At 47.0% G+C, this 23387-nt stretch overlaps 1 protein-coding gene across 2 annotated transcripts in view; it reads left to right on the top strand.

The window, feature by feature from the left end:
* Positions 1–23387, top strand: part of VWA2 (von Willebrand factor A domain containing 2) — a 58939-nt gene that overhangs the window by 28117 nt on the left and 7435 nt on the right. For both annotated transcript variants that reach the window (XM_063962548.1, XM_063962547.1), the window contains exons 3-12: positions 2379–2453; positions 9226–9359; positions 12084–12193; positions 12483–12677; positions 15785–15918; positions 17035–17167; positions 18347–18402; positions 18884–18991; positions 19409–19987; positions 20633–21184. In XM_063962548.1, the coding sequence (XP_063818618.1) occupies positions 2379–2453; positions 9226–9359; positions 12084–12193; positions 12483–12677; positions 15785–15918; positions 17035–17167; positions 18347–18402; positions 18884–18991; positions 19409–19987; positions 20633–21184 (2076 nt within the window). The remainder of the gene's footprint in view (positions 1–2378; positions 2454–9225; positions 9360–12083; positions 12194–12482; positions 12678–15784; positions 15919–17034; positions 17168–18346; positions 18403–18883; positions 18992–19408; positions 19988–20632; positions 21185–23387) is intronic.

Raw genomic sequence — 23387 nt, 5'->3', positions numbered from 1 at the left:
GGGATAGTCTCTGTCAGATAGGTAATGAGCAGTGGGAATACCAGTGATGGGGTATGTCTGTCAGATAGGTAATGAGCGGTGGTAATGTCAGGGATGGGGGAGTCTCTGTCAGATAGGTAATGAGTGGTGGTAATGTCAGGGATAGGGGAGTCTCTGTCAGATAGGTAATGAGCGGTGGTAATACCAGGGATAGGGGAGTCTCTGTCAGATAGGTAATGAGAGGTGGTAATACCAGGGATAGGGGAGTCTCTGTCAGATAGGTAATGAGCAGTGGGAATACCAGTGATGGGGTATGTCTGTCAGATAGGTAATGAGCGGTGGTAATGTCAGGGATAGGGGAGTCTCTGTCAGATAGGTAATGAGCGGTGGTAATGCCAGGGATGGGAGAGTCGCTGTCAGATAGGTAATGAGCAGTGGTAATACCAGGGATAGGTAGTCTCTGTCAGATAGGTAATGAGTGGTGGTAATACCAGGGATAGGGGAGTCTCTGTCAGATAGGTAATGAGCGGTTGTATGTCTGTCAGATAGGTAATGAGCAGTGGTAATGCCAGGGATAGGGGAGTCTCTGTCAGATAGGTAATGAGCGGTGGTAATACCAGGGATAGGTAGTCTCTGTCAGATAGGTAATGAGTGGTGGTAATACCAGTGATGGGAGAGTCTCTGTCAGATAGGTAATGAGCGGTGGTAATGTCAGGGATGGAGGAGTCTCTGTCAGATAGGTAATGAGCGGTGGTATGTCTGTCAGATAGGTAATGAGCGGTGGTAATGTCAGGGATGGGAGAGTCTCTGTCAGATAGGTAATGAGCGGTGGTAATACCAGGGATAGGGGAGTCTCTGTCAGATAGGTAATGAGCGGTGGTAATACCAGGGATAGGGGAGTCTCTGTCAGATAGGTAATGAGCGGTGGTAATACCAGGGATAGGGGAGTCTCTGTCAGATAGGTAATGAGCAGTGGGAATACCAGTGATGGGGTATGTCTGTCAGATAGGTAATGAGCGGTGGTAATGTCAGGGATAGGGGAGTCTCTGTCAGATAGGTAATGAGCGGTGGTAATGTCAGGGATAGGGGAGTCTCTGTCAGATAGGTAATGAGCGGTGGTAATGTCAGGGATAGGGGAGTCTCTGTCAGTTAGGTAATGAGCGGTGGTAATACCAGGGATAGGGGAGTCTCTGTCAGATAGGTAATGAGCGGTGGTAATACCAGGGATAGGGGAGTCTCTGTCAGATAGGTAATGAGCAGTGGGAATACCAGTGATGGGGTATGTCTGTCAGATAGGTAATGAGCGGTGGTAATGTCAGGGATAGGGGAATCTCTGTCAGATAGGTACTGAGCGGTGGTAATGTCAGGGATAGGGGAGTCTCTGTCAGATAGGTAATGAGCGGTGGGAATATCGGGGTTCAGCCATGTAACACATATTTATGTAAATAAGAGTATCGGGGGACTATTTATACTCCTTGTCTGGAGACCTGGAGCTATTCAGGAGGGTACAACAATCACTCTATTGCTCGGGTATTTGTTTTGTACAATGCTTTGTATTCTGCTGTATATGGCTGTATTTTGCTCTATATTGTTGTATATTGCTGTATTCCACTGTATATGGCTGCATTTTGCTGTATATGGCTGTATTCTGCTGTATTCCGCTGTATATGGCTGTATTCTGCTGTATATTGCTGTATTCTGCTGTATATTGCTGTATATGGCTGTATATTGATGTATATGGCTGTATTCTGTTGTATATTGGTGTATATGGCTGTATTCTGCGGTATATTGCTGTATATTGGTGTATATGGCTGTATTCTGCTGTATATTGCTGTCCCCTTTACACGCCGATCGGCGCATTATTAGGAGCAGTCACACCAGGGTCTGTGTTATGGGATCTGGTCATTAGGTCGACAGTAAGTAGGTCGACATGGTTTCTAGATCGACAGGGACTCTAGGTCGACATGACATGAGTTTTTCACTTTTTTTGCCATTTATGAACTTTTTCATACTTAAAGATCCACGTGAACTACAATTGGGAATAGTAACCTGTGCCAAGCCCAGCGGTAGCGGTGCGATGCACCTTGTTTGAAGCATAGCGAGCCATGCGAGGGGACACGGTGCACTAATTGGGGTTCCCGGCCACTGTACGGAGAAGACGACGCCAAAAAAAGTTAAACTCATGTCGACCTTTTGCCATGTCGACCTAGTACATGTCGACCTAGAGTTCCTATCGATCGACGTAGAAACCATGTCGACTTACTGGCGACCAATAGTGGTCGACCTATAAACCATGTCGACCTACGTCTAATCTACCTGACATACCACGCCCCTGTGTTATACGCAGGGAAGGAAACGTCTGTCTCTCTGACTGAGATTTGGTTGCTCTCTTTATACAGCGTCGCCGGGCCTCAGTGTGCAGGATCTCCGCGTCAGTCCGGAGGTGGCCGGGAAGATCTCCGCAGCCGGGCAACGTAAGGAATTCTCATCCGTCTTTTCTTCTGTGGTGTTTTACCTCATGCTACAGAGCTGTGTGCAGAGAAATAAATGCAGATCTCCGTCCGTATTCACAAGTGGCGGCTTCTTCCTATTCATGTACAGCGCAAAATCTCCCAAGTTCCAGCCGCAGACCGTCCGTGAGGGCAACTCTGAACCACTGTGGATGGAGGGCTTGGCTCCAGACACAGTCTAACCTGAACTACTTTTATTTTCTGCCAGTTATTTATACAGCGCATACATATTCCGCAGCGCGTTATAGAGACTACTCTGCCATTCACGTCAGTCCCTGCCCCAGAGGAGCTTACAATCTATGCGGTCTACTGTATGTACTAAGCCTTAGCGAGAGATAAAGTACCAGACAACCAGCTCCTAACTGTCATTTTTCAAACACAGCCTGTAACATGACAGTTAGGAAGCTGATTGGCTGGTAATTTATCACTCTTTGGGCGGGATGTACTAAGGGAAAAATGCGGTAAAACCCCCATTTTCGGGGGTTTTACTGCATTTTCAAATGTACTAAGACCCCACCGCCGGGTTTTCGCTGCCCAGGTTATCGCCATCTTTGGATGGCAATACCCTATAGAAGCCTATGGGCTTCTTATCACCGGCCGCCGCCCCCGCTGACCCCCCTCCCCCCTGGCATACCTTCCTCCAGGCAGTCCTGGTCCCAGAAGGTAATCTCCTCCTCCCCCTAGCAACGCAGCCGTAGGTCCTTCCGGTTGCAGGGGGCAGGAGGAGGCGCCGGGGACAGCCTGCTGCCTTGTTCCCGGCAGCTGAGGAGAGGGAGAGCCCATGGAGGTGACGGAGACCCCCGCACATCACCTTACAGGTATCGCAGGGGGCCTCCGTCACCGCATTGCGATGTTGATCGCATATGTTAGTACATATGCAATCAACATCGCTGCCAGGGGCGGGGATGTATGTTAATACATCCCGCCCTTTATCACTCTCCACTTTATCACTTTTTAAGGCTTAATAGATTTGGTCCTTAGTTAGACCCCTAACTACTCTGATGCAGTAAGTCATAGCGATGGTTTGACCGTAAGATGAGAATACACATAGGTATTATACTCTAATCATATTACTATGGGTCATATTTGCTTCTTATTCCCCGCAAACACCTGTTTTCCTGGGTAACCTCAAATATTTTATAATACCCCCATGTATGAAGTAGGGATCGCATCAGATAGCTACTGTCCCTCCATTTCCGGCAACAGCTGCGACCCCCATAGGTTACTACGGAAGATGCAATGCTGTCAGATTGGCCCCCCACAGATAATGCCATCTGAAAACCCGTTGCTGCCTATGGGCTACAGATTGCAAAAATAACCAGCAGAGGTCCCTCTGGAACCCATCACCGGCGATAGCTGCCACGCATGCGCACGAGTCCCGCAACCACACGGAACGTATCGCAGGGAGCCCGTCTCCCGGTGACCTTCTTACATCTGCCCGGGGGAATGCATCCTGCAGTGCGATTCTGGGCGCTAATGTTGCACCCACATCACATTGAGGGCCAGATGTACTAAGCCTGAAAAGTGATAAATATCACCGTGATAAAGCACCAGCCAATCGGCTCCTAACTGTCATTTTTCAAACACAGCCTGTAACATGGCAGTTAGGAGCCGATTGGCTGGTGCTTTATCACTGTGATATTTATCACTTTTCAGGCTTAGTAGTACATCTCCCCCTGAGTATGATAAATAGCCCCCTACATCAGTGTATCCAGTTTGTGTATGTTCACCCATGAGAAAGGAGTGCAGACATTAGGAAGAGTGACGCTATTATGTCAGTGATTGAGAACAGGTGTACTCATATAGTTTAGTTGCGGGACAGAGCAATAAAACAGTATACTGTAGGCCCATTGGTAGGGCCCGTCCCTCAGTCTCCAGCGCTCGGAGGTCTGCCTGCTGCTTGCTACAAAGTGCAGACATCACCCGGTGATTACTGGGACAAGTTCTCACAGGCCGGCATGACGCAGAGGAAAGGCTTGTGGTGCCTGCAGCCATTCCAGCTTTTATTAGGATAATTCAGCCAACGAGAGGTTAATCCTGGCATGGAAAAGCCCATTCTCTCATTATGTGTTGTTTTGTGAGGCGGTCTCTGCTGCCTCTCGTCCCATTGTCTCCTTCCAGATGCAGTATCTGTATGCAGCGTCAGATCAGTGAATGGAACTGGGGGGGCAGTGACCAAACCCCTTCACCTGTCCAGAGCATTGGGGAGCAGTTAGATCTATAGCTGGGGGAGCAGTTAGATCTATAGCTGGGGGGGGGCAGTGACCAAACCCCTTCACCTGTCCGGAGCATTGGGGCGCAGTTAGATCTATAGCTAGGGGGGTGGGGAGTAGTGACCAAACCCCTTCACCTGTCCTGAGCATTGGGGTGCAGTTAGATCTATAGCTGGGGAGGCAGTAACCAAACCCCTTCACCTTGCCTGAGCATTGGGACGCAGTTAGATCTATAGCTAGGGGGGTGGGGAGCAGTCACCAAACCCCTTCACCTGTCCTGAGCATTGGGGTGCAGTTAGATATATGGCTGGGGGGGGGGGGGGGGGGCAGTGACCAAACCCCTTCACCTGTCCTGAGCATTGGGGTGCAGTTAGATGTATAGCTGGGGGGGGGGCAGTGACCAAACCCCTTCACCTGTCCGGAGCATTGGGGGCGCAGTTAGATGTATAAATGGGGGGGGGGGGGGGCAGTGACAAAAACCCCTTCACCTGTCCAGAGCATTGGGGCGCAGTTAGATGTATAGCTGGGGGGGGCAGTGACCAAACCCCTTCACCTGTCCTGAGCATTGGGGTGCAGTTAGATGTATAGCTGGGGGGAGCAGTGACCAAACCCCTTCACCTGTCCGGAGCATTGGGGCGCAGTTAGATGTATAAATGGGGGGGGGGGGGCAGTGTCAAAAACCCCTTCACCTGTCCTGAGCATTGGGGCGCAGTTAGATGTATAGCTGGGGGGAGCAGTGACCAAACCCCTTCACCTGTCCTGAGCATTGGGGCGCGGTTAGATGTATAGCTGGGGGGGGGGCAGTGACCAAACCCCTTCACCTGTCCTGAGCATTAGGGTGCAGTTAGACCTATATCTGGGGAGGGCAGTGACCAAACCCCTTCACCTGTCCGGAGCATTGGGGCGCGGTTAGATTTATAACTGGGGGGGGGGGGGGGGGCAGTGACAAAAACCCCTTCACCTGTCTTGAGCATTGGAGCACAGTTAGATCTATATCTGGGGGGGCAGTAACCAAACCCCTTCACCTTTCCTGAGCATTGGGGCGCAGTTAGATGTATAGCTGGGGGGGGGGGGGGCAGTGACCAAACCCCTTCACCTTGCCTGAGCATTGGGGTGCAGTTAGATCTATAGCTAGGGGGGGGTGGGGCAGTGACCAAACCCCTTCACCTGTCCGGAGCACTGGGGCGCAGTTAGATGTATAACTGGGGAGGGGGTGCAGTGACAAAAACCCCTTCACCTGTCCGGAGCATTGGGGCGCAGTTAGATGTATAAATGGGGGGGGGGGGCAGTGTCAAAAACCCCTTCACCTGTCCTGAGCATTGGGGCGCAGTTAGATGTATAGCTGGGGGGAGCAGTGACCAAACCCCTTCACCTGTCCTGAGCATTGGGGCGCGGTTAGATGTATAGCTGGGGGGGGGGCAGTGACCAAACCCCTTCACCTGTCCTGAGCATTAGGGTGCAGTTAGACCTATATCTGGGGAGGGCAGTGACCAAACCCCTTCACCTGTCCGGAGCATTGGGGCGCGGTTAGATTTATAACTGGGGGGGGGGGGCAGTGACAAAAACCCCTTCACCTGTCTTGAGCATTGGAGCACAGTTAGATCTATATCTGGGGGGGCAGTAACCAAACCCCTTCACCTTTCCTGAGCATTGGGGCGCAGTTAGATGTATAGCTGGGGGGGGGGGGGGGGCAGTGACCAAACCCCTTCACCTTGCCTGAGCATTGGGGTGCAGTTAGATCTATAGCTAGGGGGGGGTGGGGCAGTGACCAAACCCCTTCACCTGTCCGGAGCACTGGGGCGCAGTTAGATGTATAACTGGGGAGGGGGTGCAGTGACAAAAAACCCTTCACCTGTCCTGAGCATTAGGGCGCAGTTAGATCTATATCTGGGGAGGGCAGTAACCAAACCCCTTCACCTTTCCTGAGCATTGGGATGCAGTTAGATCTATAGCTGGGGGGGGCAGTGACCAAACCCCTTCACCTTGCCTGAGCATTGGGATGCAGTTAGATCTATAGCTAGGGGGGTGGGGCAGTGACCAAACCCCTTCACCTGTCCTGAGCATTGCCTGGAATTCTCTGTATTTATGGAGACTCATCTCCGTCATCCCCGACCAGACGTCATACATGTCACACCTGGATGCTGCTGGTCTGTCACAGCCAGGGCTCTGTGTTTGGTCCCGTGCGGCTCGCAGGAGCCATTACCTGTTGTGTTACTGCGCTGTACAGGAGTCTGGGCAGCTGGTGGTGTCCTCCTTGTTTTTTACATCTCTCAATATTTTTGCTTCATGCTATCAGGTGTTCTGTCCTGTATATACTGATCTGTGACGGGTATACTGACTGTGCCAGGTGTATAACATTATGTGACGGGTATACTGACTGTGCCAGGTGTATAACATTATGTGACGGGTATACTGACTGTGCCAGGTGTATAACATTATGTGACGGGTATACTGACTGTGCCAGGTGTATAACATTATGTGACGGGTATACTGACTGTGCCAGGTGTATAACATTATGTGACAGGTATACTGACTGTGCCAGGTGTATAACATTATGTGACGGGTATACTGACTGTGCCAGGTGTATAACATTATGTGACTGGTATACTGACTGTGCCAGGTGTATAACATTATGTGACTGGTATACTGACTGTGCCAGGTGTATAACATTATGTGACTGGTATACTGACTGTGCCAGGTGTATAACATTATGTGACTGGTATACTGACTGTGCCAGGTGTATAACATTATGTGACGGGTATACTGACTGTGCCAGGTGTATAACATTATGTGACGGGTATACTGACTGTGCCAGGTGTATAACATTATGTGACTGGTATACTGACTGTGCCAGGTGTATAACATTATGTGACTGGTATACTGACTGTGCCAGGTGTATAACATTATGTGACTGGTATACTGACTGTGCCAGGTGTATAACATTATGTGACTGGTATACTGACTGTGCCAGGTGTATAACATTATGTGACTGGTATACTGACTGTGCCAGGTGTATAACATTATGTGACGGGTATACTGACTGTGCCAGGTGTATAACATTATGTGACAGGTATACTGACTGTGCCAGGTGTATAACATTATGTGACAGGTATACTGACTGTGCCAGGTGTATAACATTATGTGACAGGTATACTGACTGTGCCAGGTGTATAACATTATGTGACAGGTATACTGACTGTGCCAGGTGTATAACATTATGTGACGGGTATACTGACTGTGCCAGGTGTATAACATTATGTGACAGGTATACTGACTGTGCCAGGTGTATAACATTATGTGACGGGTATACTGACTGTGCCAGGTGTATAACATTATGTGACGGGTATACTGACTGTGCCAGGTGTATAACATTATGTGACAGGTATACTGACTGTGCCAGGTGTATAACATTATGTGACGGGTATACTGACTGTGCCAGGTATATAACATTATGTGACAGGTATACTGACTGTGCCAGGTGTATAACATTATGTGACAGGTATACTGACTGTGCCAGGTATATAACATTATGTGACAGGTATACTGACTGTGCCAGGTGTATAACATTATGTGACGGGTATACTGACTGTGCCAGTTGTATAACATTACATGACGGGTATACTGACTGTGCCAGGTGTAGCACATTACGTGACTGGTATACTGACTGTGCCAGGTGTATAACATTACGTGACGGGTATACTGACTGTGCCAGGAGTATTACATTACGTGATGGATATACTGACTGTGCCAGGCTTATAACATTACTTGACAGGTATACTGACTGTGCCAGGTGTATAACATTATGTGACTGGTATACTGACTGTGCCAGGTGTATAACATTATGTGACGGGTATACTGACTGTGCCAGGTGTATAACATTACGTGATGGGTATACTGACTGTGCCCGGCGTATAACATTACTTGACAGGTATTCTGACTGTGCCAGGTGTATAACATTATGTGACTGGTATACTGACTGTGCCAGGTGTATAACATTATGTGACTGGTATACTGACTGTGCCAGGTGTATAACATTATGTGACGGGTATACTGACTGTGCCAGGTGTATAACATTACGTGATGGGTATACTGACTGTGCCAGGCGTATAACATTACTTGATGGGGAAAATGACTGTGCCAGGTGTATTACATTATGTGACGGGTATACTGACTGTGCCAGGTGTATTACATTATGTGACGGGTATACTGACTGTGCCAGGCTTATAACATCATAAGACTCTGCCAGGCTTGGCATCATCTACTGATGACCCACCTCACCCAGCCCCTATAGCTACACTGTGCAGCAGTGCATACCCACATCATGCCACCATGATATACATAATGAATTGTGATTGGTCAGTGGGTACCATCATTACGGTCCTCTCCCCTCTGGGTTCCTCCACACATTTGTCTTCTCGCTGCCTCTCTCCTGATTAGTTACTGTAGTTATGGGGACAGTGAGGAACATCTCTAGAGCTACATGTGTCCATTGTCTCACTCATCGGATGTATAACTCCTTCCAGGGATGTTCTGCTCCGCCCCACTGGACGTCCTTCTCCTGTTGGATGGTTCCAACAGCATTGGGAAGGGGAGCTTTGAGAGGTCCAAGCATTTTGCTGTGAAGCTGTGTGATGCCCTGGACGTTGGTGCTGAGCAGGTGGGTAACGCGTCCCTAAGTGCAGCTTAGACTGGCATAACTGGCACATTTATGGCATGTCGCCTCATGGTTTTGATAGCAGGCCTGGGTTGTAAATACTAACCATGGGACTTGGGCTTTCTTCAGTAGGGTGTGGATAGGCCTAATGTGTGGTCTACTAAACTAGCCCAGCATAGGATCAACACAAGTGGACAATTTATTAATACCCCAGAATCAGAGGGAGGTAGGGACTAGGTAGGTAGTGGGGGTAAGGAGGTTGAGCAGGGGTATGAGAATGAGGACGCATGGTGGATGTGGTTGGAGAGAGGTTTGGGAAAATGAGGACTCGCCTGTCCAGCAAGTCAGGTAGGTCTGAGCTAGACAGGTGAGTGTTAGTTTTGGGGTGTCTCTGGAGGATGATGGTGGCTTATTAGGTTTTCTGTGTGAATGTGCTTGGGGAGACCTGTGAGTCCGCACTCAGTGGTGTGCAGTGGGAATGTACTGTGGGTGGGTGTGCGTCTCCACACTTACCTTGCTGCCACTGAGGAAGCACATCCACAGCTGACCCCATCGGCAGGGGATGTGGTTGCCTTTCCTCTGGGTAATGATTAGGAAACCCCTTCTACCTACACAGACCACCTCTAGTAAAGTACAACGCTATATTTATATATTTATTAACAAAATGGAACCAAGCAGAAAAATAGTTTTAGAACATAAAAATTCAACAAATGTAGGATTACAGTATATATATCCTATAACAATCGCTGATTTTAAAACCTATACACACTTCAATATAAAGTCAATCTGCTACAAGCCGCATCACAGTGCATTGTGGAACCAAACTCCCGGCACACCCCTATGGCTACTTACAGTGTAGAGGCAAGTTACGCTAGTCGGTAATGCAGTATTGCAATAGATAACGTTCCATTGGTGCACTTCACGTTGGTAACCTGGGTTACAGTAGTCTTGGAGGGGACAGATTTGAAAGTAGATTAAAGAGGGCGTGGGCAGTCTCGGATGGTAAAGGCCCATGGGCGATACAGTACAACATCACTCTGGTAGCCTCCTGGGTGAGTAGGAACATTGTCTTCTAATTCCTGAAATAACACATGGCAATATGTTTTTGAATGTGGACCTGGGCTATATGTCAGCAAAGGCTGCCGGGCTGGAATAACTCCAACTTCCAGTATATTTACATTTTTATTTAATATATAGGCCCTGATTTATCAAGCCTTGAAGCGTGATAAATTGCACAGGGATAAAGTGCCAAACAATCAGCTCCTAACTGTCATCTTTCACAGCCTGTAACATGGAGGAACCTGTTAGGAGCTGGTTGGTTGATACTTTATCACCGTGCAATTCATTGCTCTCCAAAGCTTGATAAATCTGGGCTATAATACAGATGGAGCGTCGCTCACCTAGCCTTCTCTGCTGCACCTAGGTGCACCGAGGCTTATCAGCATAAGCCTTTCATCTATTGTTCTCAGCTGCAATACAATACAGAGCGAACAATACATCAGGGGATTAAGTCATTACAGCAGGGGATTTAAGTCTGACTGCCCTGGCTCAACTACTCCTATTAAAGTGATAGATGAGCAGGGCTCCATCTGTATTATAAAGTTGATTGTCTTATTTGTTTTTGCACGATGCCACTAGTAGTAAGTGCTGCTGATGTTTAGCAGGAGAATGTCTGAAAAGTAATTAGTGTCAGTAATCACAGGTACTGTAGGTAGATGTGTCTCCAGCCAGGTCCTATATAGAAACTACTATTCTCCCCAAACCATAATGTTTTACTGTCAGAGATCTGACGTACCCAGCCGGCTTCTTATTATGCCGTAACTGTTACAGTTAAATGAAGAGGCTGAAATCCCCGGGATAATGAGCACAGGAGCAATAACCAGAGAATTAAAATTCCTCCTTTAATCCACAAGAGCCCTGGAGATTATACATCTGAGAGGCCACTTCTCCTAGCGATGGGAGCAGTCGGCAATTTGCATTGCCAACTGCATAAGGCCGGCACGCTCTGTGTTTCTATGCCCGCGCGTGCCTTGTTATGTAACTACAGGCGGTGACATAGTGTGCTCTGGACTCGCACTTCCCAACATGACAGAGGCGGACCTATTGTTATTATGTACTTAGAAATGTACAGTAGGCAGCATTATTTGGCATACATACGTCATGTTGGTGTTTAAAGTGTCGACATATATACGGCATGTCGACTATAATATGTTGACTTGACTTGTTCCCAACTTCAACAACTAACCCTAACACCATCCCCAACCCTGACATTTTTCACTGTGTCGGCATGTGTCAACATTCTGGCGTCTACAGTATGAATTTCTATGTAGTGAATGTCGACATGGAGAATGAATACGCTAATCCGTTAGGTCATATCCTCTGCTAGTGTCACTCGGCGAAGCCAACACTTTGTAGTTTAATATAAAACATCCTCATCTAGCAAACTTCCAGGACTAGGAACCCGCAGGGTGTCATCACTGTTATATTTAAGTGCAAGACTGACAGTATGCTGTATGTATTCTGTAGGTGTAAATGTCACGTGGTGTCTTGTAATCAGTATTACAAAAATAATTTAAATTTTTTTGTTTTTTTTTGTTTTACTCCATTATATTGATTTATAATCACGTGTGTTGGTTTTGTGTATCTATAAGAACCTTTGACAGCAGTCATGTCTCACCTGGGGACCTCTCTTACGGGATCCGCTATCTTGTTGTCCTACGTGTACAGGTCAGGGTGGGGGTCATTCAGTACAGCACCAACCCCCAGGTGGAGCTCCGCCTAGATTCGGGATTCGCTAAGGAAGATGTTGAGGAGAAGATCAAGTCGGTCGTGTTTAAGTAGGTTCCATATTTAATATGTGTAGTGATTCTCTGACCACGGGGAAATGATCTGTAGCAAATTCTTTGTTCATGTTCTGCACATTGGAAAGAACACAGAATGGTGGGATGTGGGTGGATGATGCCTGAGACATATTAGTTTTCTAAACAGCTTTTGTTGAGGGGGGAAGGGTGGTTGTTATTTTTTTGAGAAATGCTATAAATTGCTTATTGTTCCAAGATTGAGATGTTGATAATTAATTAGGCAGAGATAAATCCATTCATTGATGTTGTACCCCTTGCCTCCTAGAGGGGGCAGCACAGAGACTGGCCTGGCGCTGAAGTACATTCTGCGGAAGGGCTATCCTGGTGGCCGTAACTCTTCTGTGCCCAAAATCTTGATTATCTTATCTGATGGAAAGTCGCAGGGCAGCCCGGGGTTCCCAGCTACGCTGATAAAGGAGAGGGGCATTGAGGTGTTCGCAGTGGGGGTCAAATTCCCTAGGTAAGTACTACTGCGTGTTAGTAATAGGATAATGCTAGTGTAAGTTATACGGTCAACGCCTTAACACTGAAGGGGTGATTTGCAAAATAACTTCTAATAAGCCATGGGGGGGAGGAGTGGGGGAGTATATTATTTATAGTAATGCGCATGTTTCCTGTTATGTATAGATGTGATAATGTCATTACACACATTATGACGCAAGGTAATTATACAAGGAAACGGACCAATCCTCAGCGCTGGTCTCACTGGTGGCAAAGTTATTAGTAGAACTTCAGCTCCCCAAAGAGGAATTGCTTAACCTTCCATGAGAGGTGCTGTTAAACTAAATATCAATTTATTTTATATCACCTTATATCACTTATAATTAAAAACACATCCAATTATCATAATAAAATATGTCTTAAAAATACATGCTATTATATATCCATAAAACACAAAACCACATCATTATTATAACAGAGGGCGATTATCTCAGTTGACTGCTAAAACCATATCTTGTTACTTGTGCAATAAAACTCCAACGTTATATTCAAACAATGTCTTTTGTTTGTCAACGATGTTAATTGCACTGCACAGATCTGTGTTAGTGACCCTTTTTTATACATGAAGTCATCTTGCTTGGGTATGCAGCCCAAATTATATGCGCATTATTAGTCCAATCTATCCATGAAAACCTTTGTTAGTAAAGTCATATAGTATCCATATGAAAATATCAATAAATGAATTCAGGCCATTAGTGTCAGCTTTCTGTGCACTGTAATTAGTCCAGAGCCACAGGAGTATACGGAAGCCCCTTACCTTTCCTAGAATGCAGCTAAGGGGAGGATATCTTGTGGGTATGTAGATTGCTCCACAGACAATTAGTAGTCTCTGTACCACCGATCGCTGGTGGTCACAGTGCTGTTCTCCAAATTACAGGGGTGATATAACGCATTTCACCGCCTCCACAGTGTTATCAGCGGCTTCCTCAGAGTGCTGTTCTCCAAATTACAGGGGTGATTTAACACATTTCACTGCCTCCACAGGGCTATCAGTGGCTTCCTCAGAGTGCTGTTCTCCTTATTACAGGGGTAATATAACGCATTTCACCACCTCCACAGGGTTATCAGCGGCTTCCTTAGAGTGCTGTTCTTCAAATTAAAGAGGTGATATAACGCATTTCACCACCTCCACAGGGTTATCAGTGGCTTCCTCAGAGTGCTGTTCTCCATATTACAGGGGTGATATAATGCATTTCACCGCCTCCACAGGGTTATCTGACTTCTTCAGAGTGCTGTTCTCCAAATTACAGGGGCTGCTGCTGATAACCCTGTGGAGAAATGCCTATTTTGAAAAAGGAAGAATTGATATCTATTCTAAAACAGCATAAATTATTACACTAGTGAAACAACCTATTACCGGTAAACATATACAAAAGACAGACTACATATAACATAAAGGATGGATTTTCACCAATTATTGCTCAGTTCTTTCAAATACTTGTACAGTCTCTATATAATTAAATGCGGTGAGGATACGCTTCTCAGCGACTTACTCCTTCCCCTAGAAGTATTCAATGAGCTAGTAGCACTGAATATTCCACGTCTGGTGATCTTAAACAGAAGGGAAGTGGATATTTCACAGCTGTCGATTTTTCAAAACCACTATGGGTGCTGTGTGCAATTAGTATGGTTGAAGCTGTGCTGATACCCTAAAGGTCTCTATGTAACTCAGTTTCAACAAGGGTATTTTATCCTTCCCCTAAAGTCAGTGAATATTCCACGTCTGGTGATCCGAGATTTGTGTCTATGAGCCCAGCCTCCAAAGGTATGAATGTAATTCAGGCTGTACAGTACCTCATAGTGGTCTCTCCACAGACCTTTCAATGTGCAGTGTCCAAAGAGAAGACTGTCCCTGAAGTGAATAAGGTCCAGATTCCGCCGGCGGATTCCCGTACACGCCGCTCTTAGCGCTAGACGGCGTTGTATAGGATCGATGCGTTCTGCGCTCTACGCGTTTCACCTACAAGAGGCTTCGTCAGGATGGCATTGAAAGGTCTGTGGAGAGACCACTATGAGGTACTGTACAGCCTGAATTACATTCATACCTTTGGAGGCTGGGCTCATAGAGACAAATCTCGGATCACCAGACGTGGAATATTCACTGACTTTAGGGGAAGGATAAAATACCCTTGTTGAAACTGAGTTACATAGAGACCTTTAGGGTATCAGCACAGCTTCAACCATACTAATTGCACACAGCACCCATAGTGGTTTTGAAAAATCGACAGCTGTGAAATATCCACTTCCCTTCTGTTTAAGATCACCAGACGTGGAATATTCAGTGCTACTAGCTCATTGAATACTTCTAGGGGAAGGAGTAAGTCGCTGAGAAGCGCATCCTCACCGCATTTAATTATATAGAGACTGTACAAGTATTTGAAAGAACTGAGCAATAATTGGTGAAAATCCATCCTTTATGTTATATGTAGTCTGTCTTTTGTATATGTTTACCGGTAATAGGTTGTTTCACTAGTGTAATAATTGACGCTGTTTTAGAATAGATATCAATTCTTCCTTTTTCAAAATAAACATATGTTTTTAAAAATTTGATTCATAGTTTTGATTACCCTATGATTTGCGCTGGGGAAACTTTGTTTTCTATGCTTAAACCTTTTTGTGGGGTTAGGTAGTAACTCCACCTCCTTTAGCAGCATTTCTAGGCTAAACTTGCCTTTATTTTTAGCGCAGTGTCTTTTCTTCCTTTTTTGTTTGTACCTGTGGAGAAATGCGTTACATCACCCCTGTAATTTGGAGAACAGCACTGTGACAACAAGTGGCCAATGACCATTTGAATAAGATTGGTTGCTATGGGTAACTTCTCCACTTTATCTCTCTTGAAGGTTTGATACTGTACATTTCCCCACTGAGACCATAAAGTCAACGGCCACAAGACAGAGAGGGAGGGGCACAGATTTAGATTGGATTTTATCAATAGTGCTATGTGTGTTATTAACCGTACACCACAGTTTATTCCATCTGTATTATTGATGTCCAGTGGGTCTGTAACCAACTAATTGCTCCTTATTCCCGATGACATAACATCCGCTGTGTGTTTATACCTCACAGGTGGGCGGAGCTTCATGCCCTGGCCAGTGAACCGCTGGAGCAGCACGTGCTGTTTGCAGAACACGCAGATGATGCGGTGAATGGTCTTTGCAGCTCTCTGAGTAATTCATCGATCTGCAACGCTGTTCCGCCAGGTAAAACGCTCCGCTCGTTGTCCGCTCGTCATCCTGCTCTTTATTCTGGGTCATAGAGTGCATTTTTGAGTTACGCGCAGATCATTATAACCTTCTGCTGTGTGTAGTGGCAGTAATGTATCATTTATATAGGTTGTCATGCACGAGACCCTCCGAGGGCCCAATAAACTGAATATAGCGCTTAGTGTAGAGTCTGACACATTGTACTCCCTGAATGTAACAAATCTGATGCATGTTGTCAGGATGCATCCAACTCCGAAACAGCAGGATATCGGCGCCAGGCGCACAGATAAATATACTTACCCCTGATAATAGACTGCGTAGGGGTACGAGCTGGCAGGGTTAGTGGTAGATGTAAAGTCACACTGCATTATTTGTATACAACATAATAATGTAACAAAGTGTCACACGAAGTAATAGTGTCGTATAAATATGTGAAAGTCGCATTTTCCATATAAAATGCAATGATCTATAAACACTCCCACATCCGTTGTGTATCGCTTTAAAAGATGAAGGGGGTAATTCCAAGTTGATCGCAGCAGGAAATTTTTTAGCAGTTGGGCAAAACCATGTGCACTGCAGGGGAGGCAGATATAACATGTGCAGAGAGAGTTAGATTTGGGTGGGTTATTTTGTTTCTGTGCAGGGTAAATACTGGCTGCTTTATTTTTACACTGCAATTTAGATTGCAGATTGAACACACCACACCCAAATCTAACTCTCTCTGCACATGTTACATCTGAACCCCCACGCTGCAGTGCACATGGTTTTGCCCAACTGCTAACAGAAATCCTGCTGCGATCAACTCAGAATTACCCCCGAAGTGGGTTTATTACTTCTGCTGTGGTCCAATGGAAATAACAAATAAGTGACAAGAACAGATGGCCAGAACGCAATATAATATTTCCTGCAATGCTAATAAATCTAATACTGGCAGCTGGAGGAGGAGTCAGTGTGCAATCCGCCAATCATTTAGCCCTGTCTAATTATATTGCACTTACAGTATGTGGACACGCCCTGATTGTGATCCGCTTATATTCAGGGGTGCCTAAAGGGGGGGTTCTGATTGCCAGGCTTATTTTATGAATGTGTCCCGATATAATAATGTGCTTGTAGGTTGCAGTATCCAGTCTTACCCGTGTGAGCGGAGGACCCTGGAGACGGTGAAGGAGCTGGCAGGAAACTACATGTGTTGGAGAGCGTCTGCAACCCCCAGTAACGTGATTGTAGGACACTGCCCCTTCTACAGGTCTGTCGCTTCTGCATTTAATTTCTCTTTGCCAGTAGCTTCCATGTCTCTATCACACAGGTGGGAAATCGATGGCTCTTTAGGCAGGTCATGCTGGAACTTGTAGTTCCCTTGCAGTTGCGGAGTCAAATATTGCCTGTCTGCTCTACAGTACTTCCCTCTGCTTATGTATGGTGTAGAGCAACACTGCTTGGAAACTACAGTATAGGTTGGGTACAATAAGGATGTGTTTGCGTAGCTGCGACACAACTAGACGTGGCTGCGCCAGCAGACACTTCTGTTAGGAGGCGCTGAAGGGCGAGTGTAAGTTTGATGGTGCCTGCTGCTGATTGTGTATTGACCCGTCCAGCCAGTGGTGTATCTGTAAGGGGTGCAGGGTATGGTATGCAGCCATCATAACCACTGAGTGCCAAGCAGCGTGCCCGCCCATACCTTTTGGATGATGTATTTGGAAAGATGGCACAGGAGCTACAGAAACCCTGGCAGCTGTTGTAGTGTTCTGTGCATGCGCCATCTTTCATAAATATCACCGGAAAAAGGACCCCTGGCAGATGGTGTAGGCGGCATTCCCCCCCCCCCCCCCCCCCCACACTTACATTCCCAGATTGTAATACACCTCTGACTCCAGCTAATAGCACGGTATTTAGTTATGTTTTATAAGGAGCAACATGCAGCTCAAGACACTATTCTCACTTGTACAGTATGTAAGACACTTCATTATATTATTATACTGTGTACAAAATGGTAATCTCACTTTCACTACTGGCACTTCCCTCTAGGGCGGAATTGTACACTCTAGTTATGTCTGATCTGTGCCTGGTGGCATGTGCTACTGTTTTTGTACAGAATGGCTAACACCCCCCCCCCCCCCCCCCCCGCTGCTTCTTAGCTTAGCAGGCAGGAGGTAGGAACGGCGTGGCAGCGTGGTACTTAGTGACATCACAGCCGAATGCCGAATGCCAATGACATGGAGGAGCAGCAGCCAACAGCTTCGCAGGTAAGAAGCTACCAGCGTCGGCTTAAAAAATTCCGAGAGTGACATTATCTCACTTAGTTAGTGTTTCCGACGCACCCTGGTCACTGGCCCTCTAGGCAGCCCCTCGGTTCATCATTATTCTTGCCACCCCTGATCTGTCTGGGAATACACGTTATATATATTTCTCTCTCTCCTTATAACAGCTGGAAACGGTTCTTCACAAAACATGAAGCTCGGTGCCATCGGACAGTGTGCCCAGGTAATGCCTGCTGTGCCAGGTTTCATGCCATTTAGCGATTTACTAACACTTCCCTGGTTTCTTGATTAAGTCCCTCCCACCACGACCAGAAACCGGTAAGTGTGTTGCTGAGTATCACAGCGGCGGAGAAACGGACAGGTGCAGAGGGACCGATCTGTATAACTTACTAACCTACGTGACCGTTACAACAGTTACTGTATATTAATATAACCTTCGCATGTCAATTCTGGAGGTGCAGCTGTATCTTAAATCCATTTGCAAATTCAGAATGTTCTCTATTGTGTAAGATATCAATGTATATAGGTCTATGATTTTTTTTCTGGAAACTTATTTACCTGTTATCAAGGGGTCATGGATGTGACTTATGAATTGAGCAAAGTGCGCGTTTCGCACATGTGAACTAACGCGTTTCTCCTGTTAGGAGATGGTGAGGTAGCTGGCGGGGTTATATTTGAAACCTTCAGTAAATCTTCTTTCTCAGATCCCTGTGACTCCCAGCCATGTAAAAATGGAGGCACCTGCATCCCTGAGGAGATGGAGAAGTATCACTGTGTGTGTCCTGCGGGATTTGGAGGAGACTCAGAATGTGGTGAGTGGTCTCTTTCATCTCCATGTTTCCATTTTCTGATACATGAATACCTGATCTGGAAGAAGGTGGGGGGAGGGTGCATAGCTAGTTTATGTAGCTCTAATCATGTGACCATCATCATCCTTCTTTGTCCCACCTGCTTTCAGCTTCTATACAATTCATAAATTGTTTGCAAGTCCCGTTGTTACTTAGAACGAGGACAGGGATGGGAATCTGTGAGGTTTTTAACTTTGCAATGGTAAACAATCGTTTTATAATTCAGTACACCAGACTATTGTGTCTTCATCAGGCTACTATCGCGTCTGGGTACTTTGGGAACTACTGTATAAACCAATAGTAGTACTGTAAATATTTTCCATCATACACATGTTCATGGTGTCCACAGTTGTAAATACGTCATTGTGATTTTCTTTCCAGCTCCTAAGTTAAGCCTTGAATGCAACATCGACCTCCTGTTCCTGCTGGACAGTTCCTCGGCCTCCTCCCTGGAAACCTTCATGCGCCACAAGTCCTTCCTCAAACGATTCATCCAGGCCGCCCTGTCGAACGAGTCTCCAGTCAACGTTGGTGTGGCCCAATACAGTAATGACGTTGATATGGTGGTGAAGATCAATGAGTATGAGAACATTGCCGAACTTCTGACACTTGTAGACAGTATGCAGTTCATGGGTGGTGGGACTTACACCGGAAAAGCCCTGCGTTATGTTACCCGGCACGGCTTCAAGAGCACCCCGGTCTTTTCTGATGTTCGTGATGACCTCCCTCGCGTCGTGGTTCTACTCACCGGGGCCACGTCGCAAGACTCTGTGTCAGAAGCGGCATTGTATGCCAGGGACCAAGAAGTGTTCCTTATCGGCGTGGCCACGGACTCCACTAAAGAGGAGATGGCGGATATTGTGGAGAACCCCCAGAACATGATAACTTACTCCAGCCCCCAGCAGCTCTTCAACCAGCTGCCGCAGCTACAGAAGATGATCTGCAGTATTGATGCTCAAGGTACCTTCAATTCTTATGCGTACTCTTAAATGCCGATGTTGATTTATTCGATGATGAGATGGTTTAATAAGATGCATTTTATCATTCCGCTCTTCTTTTATGGTGTTATGTATACCTGCATGTATATGGACAGATCTTCTGCTGTTTAGGCCTGTGTATGGTGCATTCTGTATCTGCTCTTCCGCCAGCCCCCATTGTCACAAAATATTGGTGGGTGATAGGGGAAAAATAATTTTCCCTACTTTGAATCCCCTTTTGTGCAAAGATGGAGTGGCACCCATTCCTAGTACTTTAGTGGTATATGTGCAGGATGAGTCCCACTCATCCTTAGCACTCAAGGGTCCAAAGAAAGGCCTGGGGGGAAGGTAATCTTTTTAAACAATGGTCTGTCCTATTCTATACAAGCGAGTTGTGTACAGAGAGACAATTCCAGCATTCTGTGATCACATAGTCTTTTGTAGACCATGTCCATACAGCAGCGGTCTCCTGGAACCACACACGTTTCATCAGCTCACGCGTTTCACCACGTGCTACTGTATCAAAAGCCATAAATTACAGATTTCATTGTGTATATGCTGGTCACTGTACTCCTGAAATGTTAGTGGTTTTTTGTCTATACTGTAACACTTTGCTTGTCTCTTCCAGGCTGCCAGGCCCAACCATTGGACTTAGTATTTGCCATGGACGCCTCGTCCGGCGTTGGACAGGAGAACTTTGATCGGCTGCTGAACTTTATAACCATGATCTCTGTGCAGTTCGACATTAACCGTGACGTGACACAGATGGGTCTTGTAACATATAGTAACCAGCCGAAAACTGTGTTTGGACTAGATACGCACGAGACTGGTTCTAGCCTCCTCCATGCAATCAACCAGGCGACCTATCTTGGAGGTTCTCCCTCTACTGGGAGCGCTCTGCTGCATGTTCACGACGAAGTGATGACAATCCAAAAGGGGGCCCGGCCGGGGGTGAAAAAGGCTGTGATAGTGATCACCGATGGTCGAGGAGCGGAAGATGCGGCCGTCCCTGCCCAGAAGCTGCGGGACAACGGCATCTCCGTCTTCACGATCGGAATAGGGAAAATCCAGAGGAGCTCGTTGCTGCGCATTGCAGGGTTGGACAAGTTCCTCACCCACATCCCTTCCTACAGTGCCCTCAGTCAGTATGAAGACCTCATTGTCCAGAACATCTGTGAAGGTGAGCTTACTATGTCTTCTCTGTCCAGTCTCATTTCACCTTTCCAGTTGCCGCATACATAAGTCTACTGTATGTACTAAGCCAGTGGTTCCCAAACTAGGGTGCCGCGAGACTCTTGCAGGGGTGCCTCGGGTTGGTGGTCCTGGACCAAATCAAATGATTTATGGTCAAAGTGATAGGCAAAACCCGTGCTGGTAGCTGCCAGTCATAAAACATGGATAATCGGATGCACAGCTGTACATCACCCCATGACTGACCTTAAGGATGACTTTTATTCCGAGGGGTTTCGTGAAAAAAATGCGGATACTTTAGGGTGCTGTGAGACAAGAAAGTTTAGGAACCACTGTACTAAGCCTTGAAGAGAGTTAAAGTGGATGGAGATAAATTACCAAGCAACCAGCTCCCAACTGTCACTTTTCAAACCCAGCCTGTAACATGTCAGTTAGGAGCTGATTGGCTGGTACTTTATCTCCATCCACTTTACTGTATCTCTCTCCAAGGCTTAGTATTTAGACCACTTTCTGTTCCAGTGACGCAGTGACTACACTGGGATATGGTTATAGGATTAGTGATGCAGGAATTATTTATGGTGCGTTGTATATATCGCTGGACTAATATGAACCAGAACTGTCATTTTCCCTCCAGGATATGTAAGTAAACCATATCCCTCCCTGTCAAACACAATAATCCCCACGTAAGCATCCCATGTCCTCTAGCGTGTTCTAGGTCAGTGTCTCTCTCCTGACCCTTCCGCCCCTACACAGAGTAATTAATCCTGTCTGAGTGTGCTGATGAATCCCACCTGGGAGCTCTGGCCGGGAATGTTACTATATGTGAGGGACCATCACCATGAATAAACATAAACTTTTCTCCTTGCAGCTTTCTCACAGCTCCACTAGGTCAGACGTTTCCTATTGAGACCATGAGCAAAGATTGCACAATAAAGAAAACCGGCAGCTTATTACTGGTTCTACCTATCACACTGACCAGGAGAGCCGGAGAGGAAACCCTGAAGAGGGGAGTAGTGGAAGACGAGGAGGAGGGGGGGGGGGGGGGCAGGGGTTGGGTGCAAGTGCAGCAGGTTGTGGGAGCAGATGGTAGACAAAGGGGAAACAGATGGGATGGGGACAGTGGGAGACATACACACACAGGGAGGGCGAAAGAGGTATGCATGGAGGAGACACACACTTAGGGAGGGCGAGAGAGGTATGCATGGAGGAGACATACACACATAGGGAGGGTGAGAGAGTTATGCATGGAGGAGACATACACACATAGGGAGGGTGAGAGAGGTACGCATGGAGGAGACATTCACACATAGGGAGGGCGATAGAATTATGCATGGAGGAGCAATACACACACAGGGAGGGCGAGAGAGGTACGCATGGAGAAGACATACACACAGGGAGGGCGAGAGATGTACGCATGGGGGAGACATACACACGGAGAGCGAGAGAGGTACGCATGGAGGAGACATACACACAAAGGGCGAGAGAGGTACGCATGGAGGAGCAGTACACACACAGGGAGGGCGGGAGAGGTACGCATGGAGAAGACATACACACACACACACAGGGAGGGCGAGAGATGTACGCATGGGGGAGACATACACACGGAGAGCGAGAGAGGTACGCATGGAGGAGACATACACACACAAAGGGCGAGAGAGGTACGCATGGAGGAGCAGTAGACACACAGGGAGGGCGGGAGAGGTACGCATGGAGGAGACATTCACACATAGGGAGGGCGAGAGAGGTACGCATGGAGGAGACATTCACACATAGGGAGGGCGAGAGAGGTATGCATGGGGGAGCCATTCACACATAGGGAGGGTGAGAGAGGTACGCATGGAGGAGACATACACAGGGATGGCGAGAGAGGTACGCATGGAGGAGACATACACACACAGGGAGGGTGAGAGAGGTATGCATGGAGGAGACATACACACAGGGAGGGCGAGAGAGGTACGCATGGAGGAGACATACACACACACACAGGGAGGGCGAGAGAGGTACGCATGGAGGAGACATACACACACCAACACACAGGGAGGGCGAGAGAGGTAAGCATGGAGGAGACAGACGTGCACCTACAGAGAGATTGGTGCACATAAAGGATGGAGCGAGAATAATACAAAGATGGTGACAGACACACAGAGGGGGGAAAGGCATAGAGGATGGAACAAATATGGTGGAGGGAAATG

This window comes from Pseudophryne corroboree, chromosome 3 (assembly GCF_028390025.1).
Source record: "Pseudophryne corroboree isolate aPseCor3 chromosome 3, aPseCor3.hap2, whole genome shotgun sequence".
NCBI classification, from domain to species: Eukaryota; Metazoa; Chordata; class Amphibia; order Anura; family Myobatrachidae; genus Pseudophryne; species Pseudophryne corroboree.
This window is presented reverse-complemented; position numbering and strand designations above follow the sequence as displayed.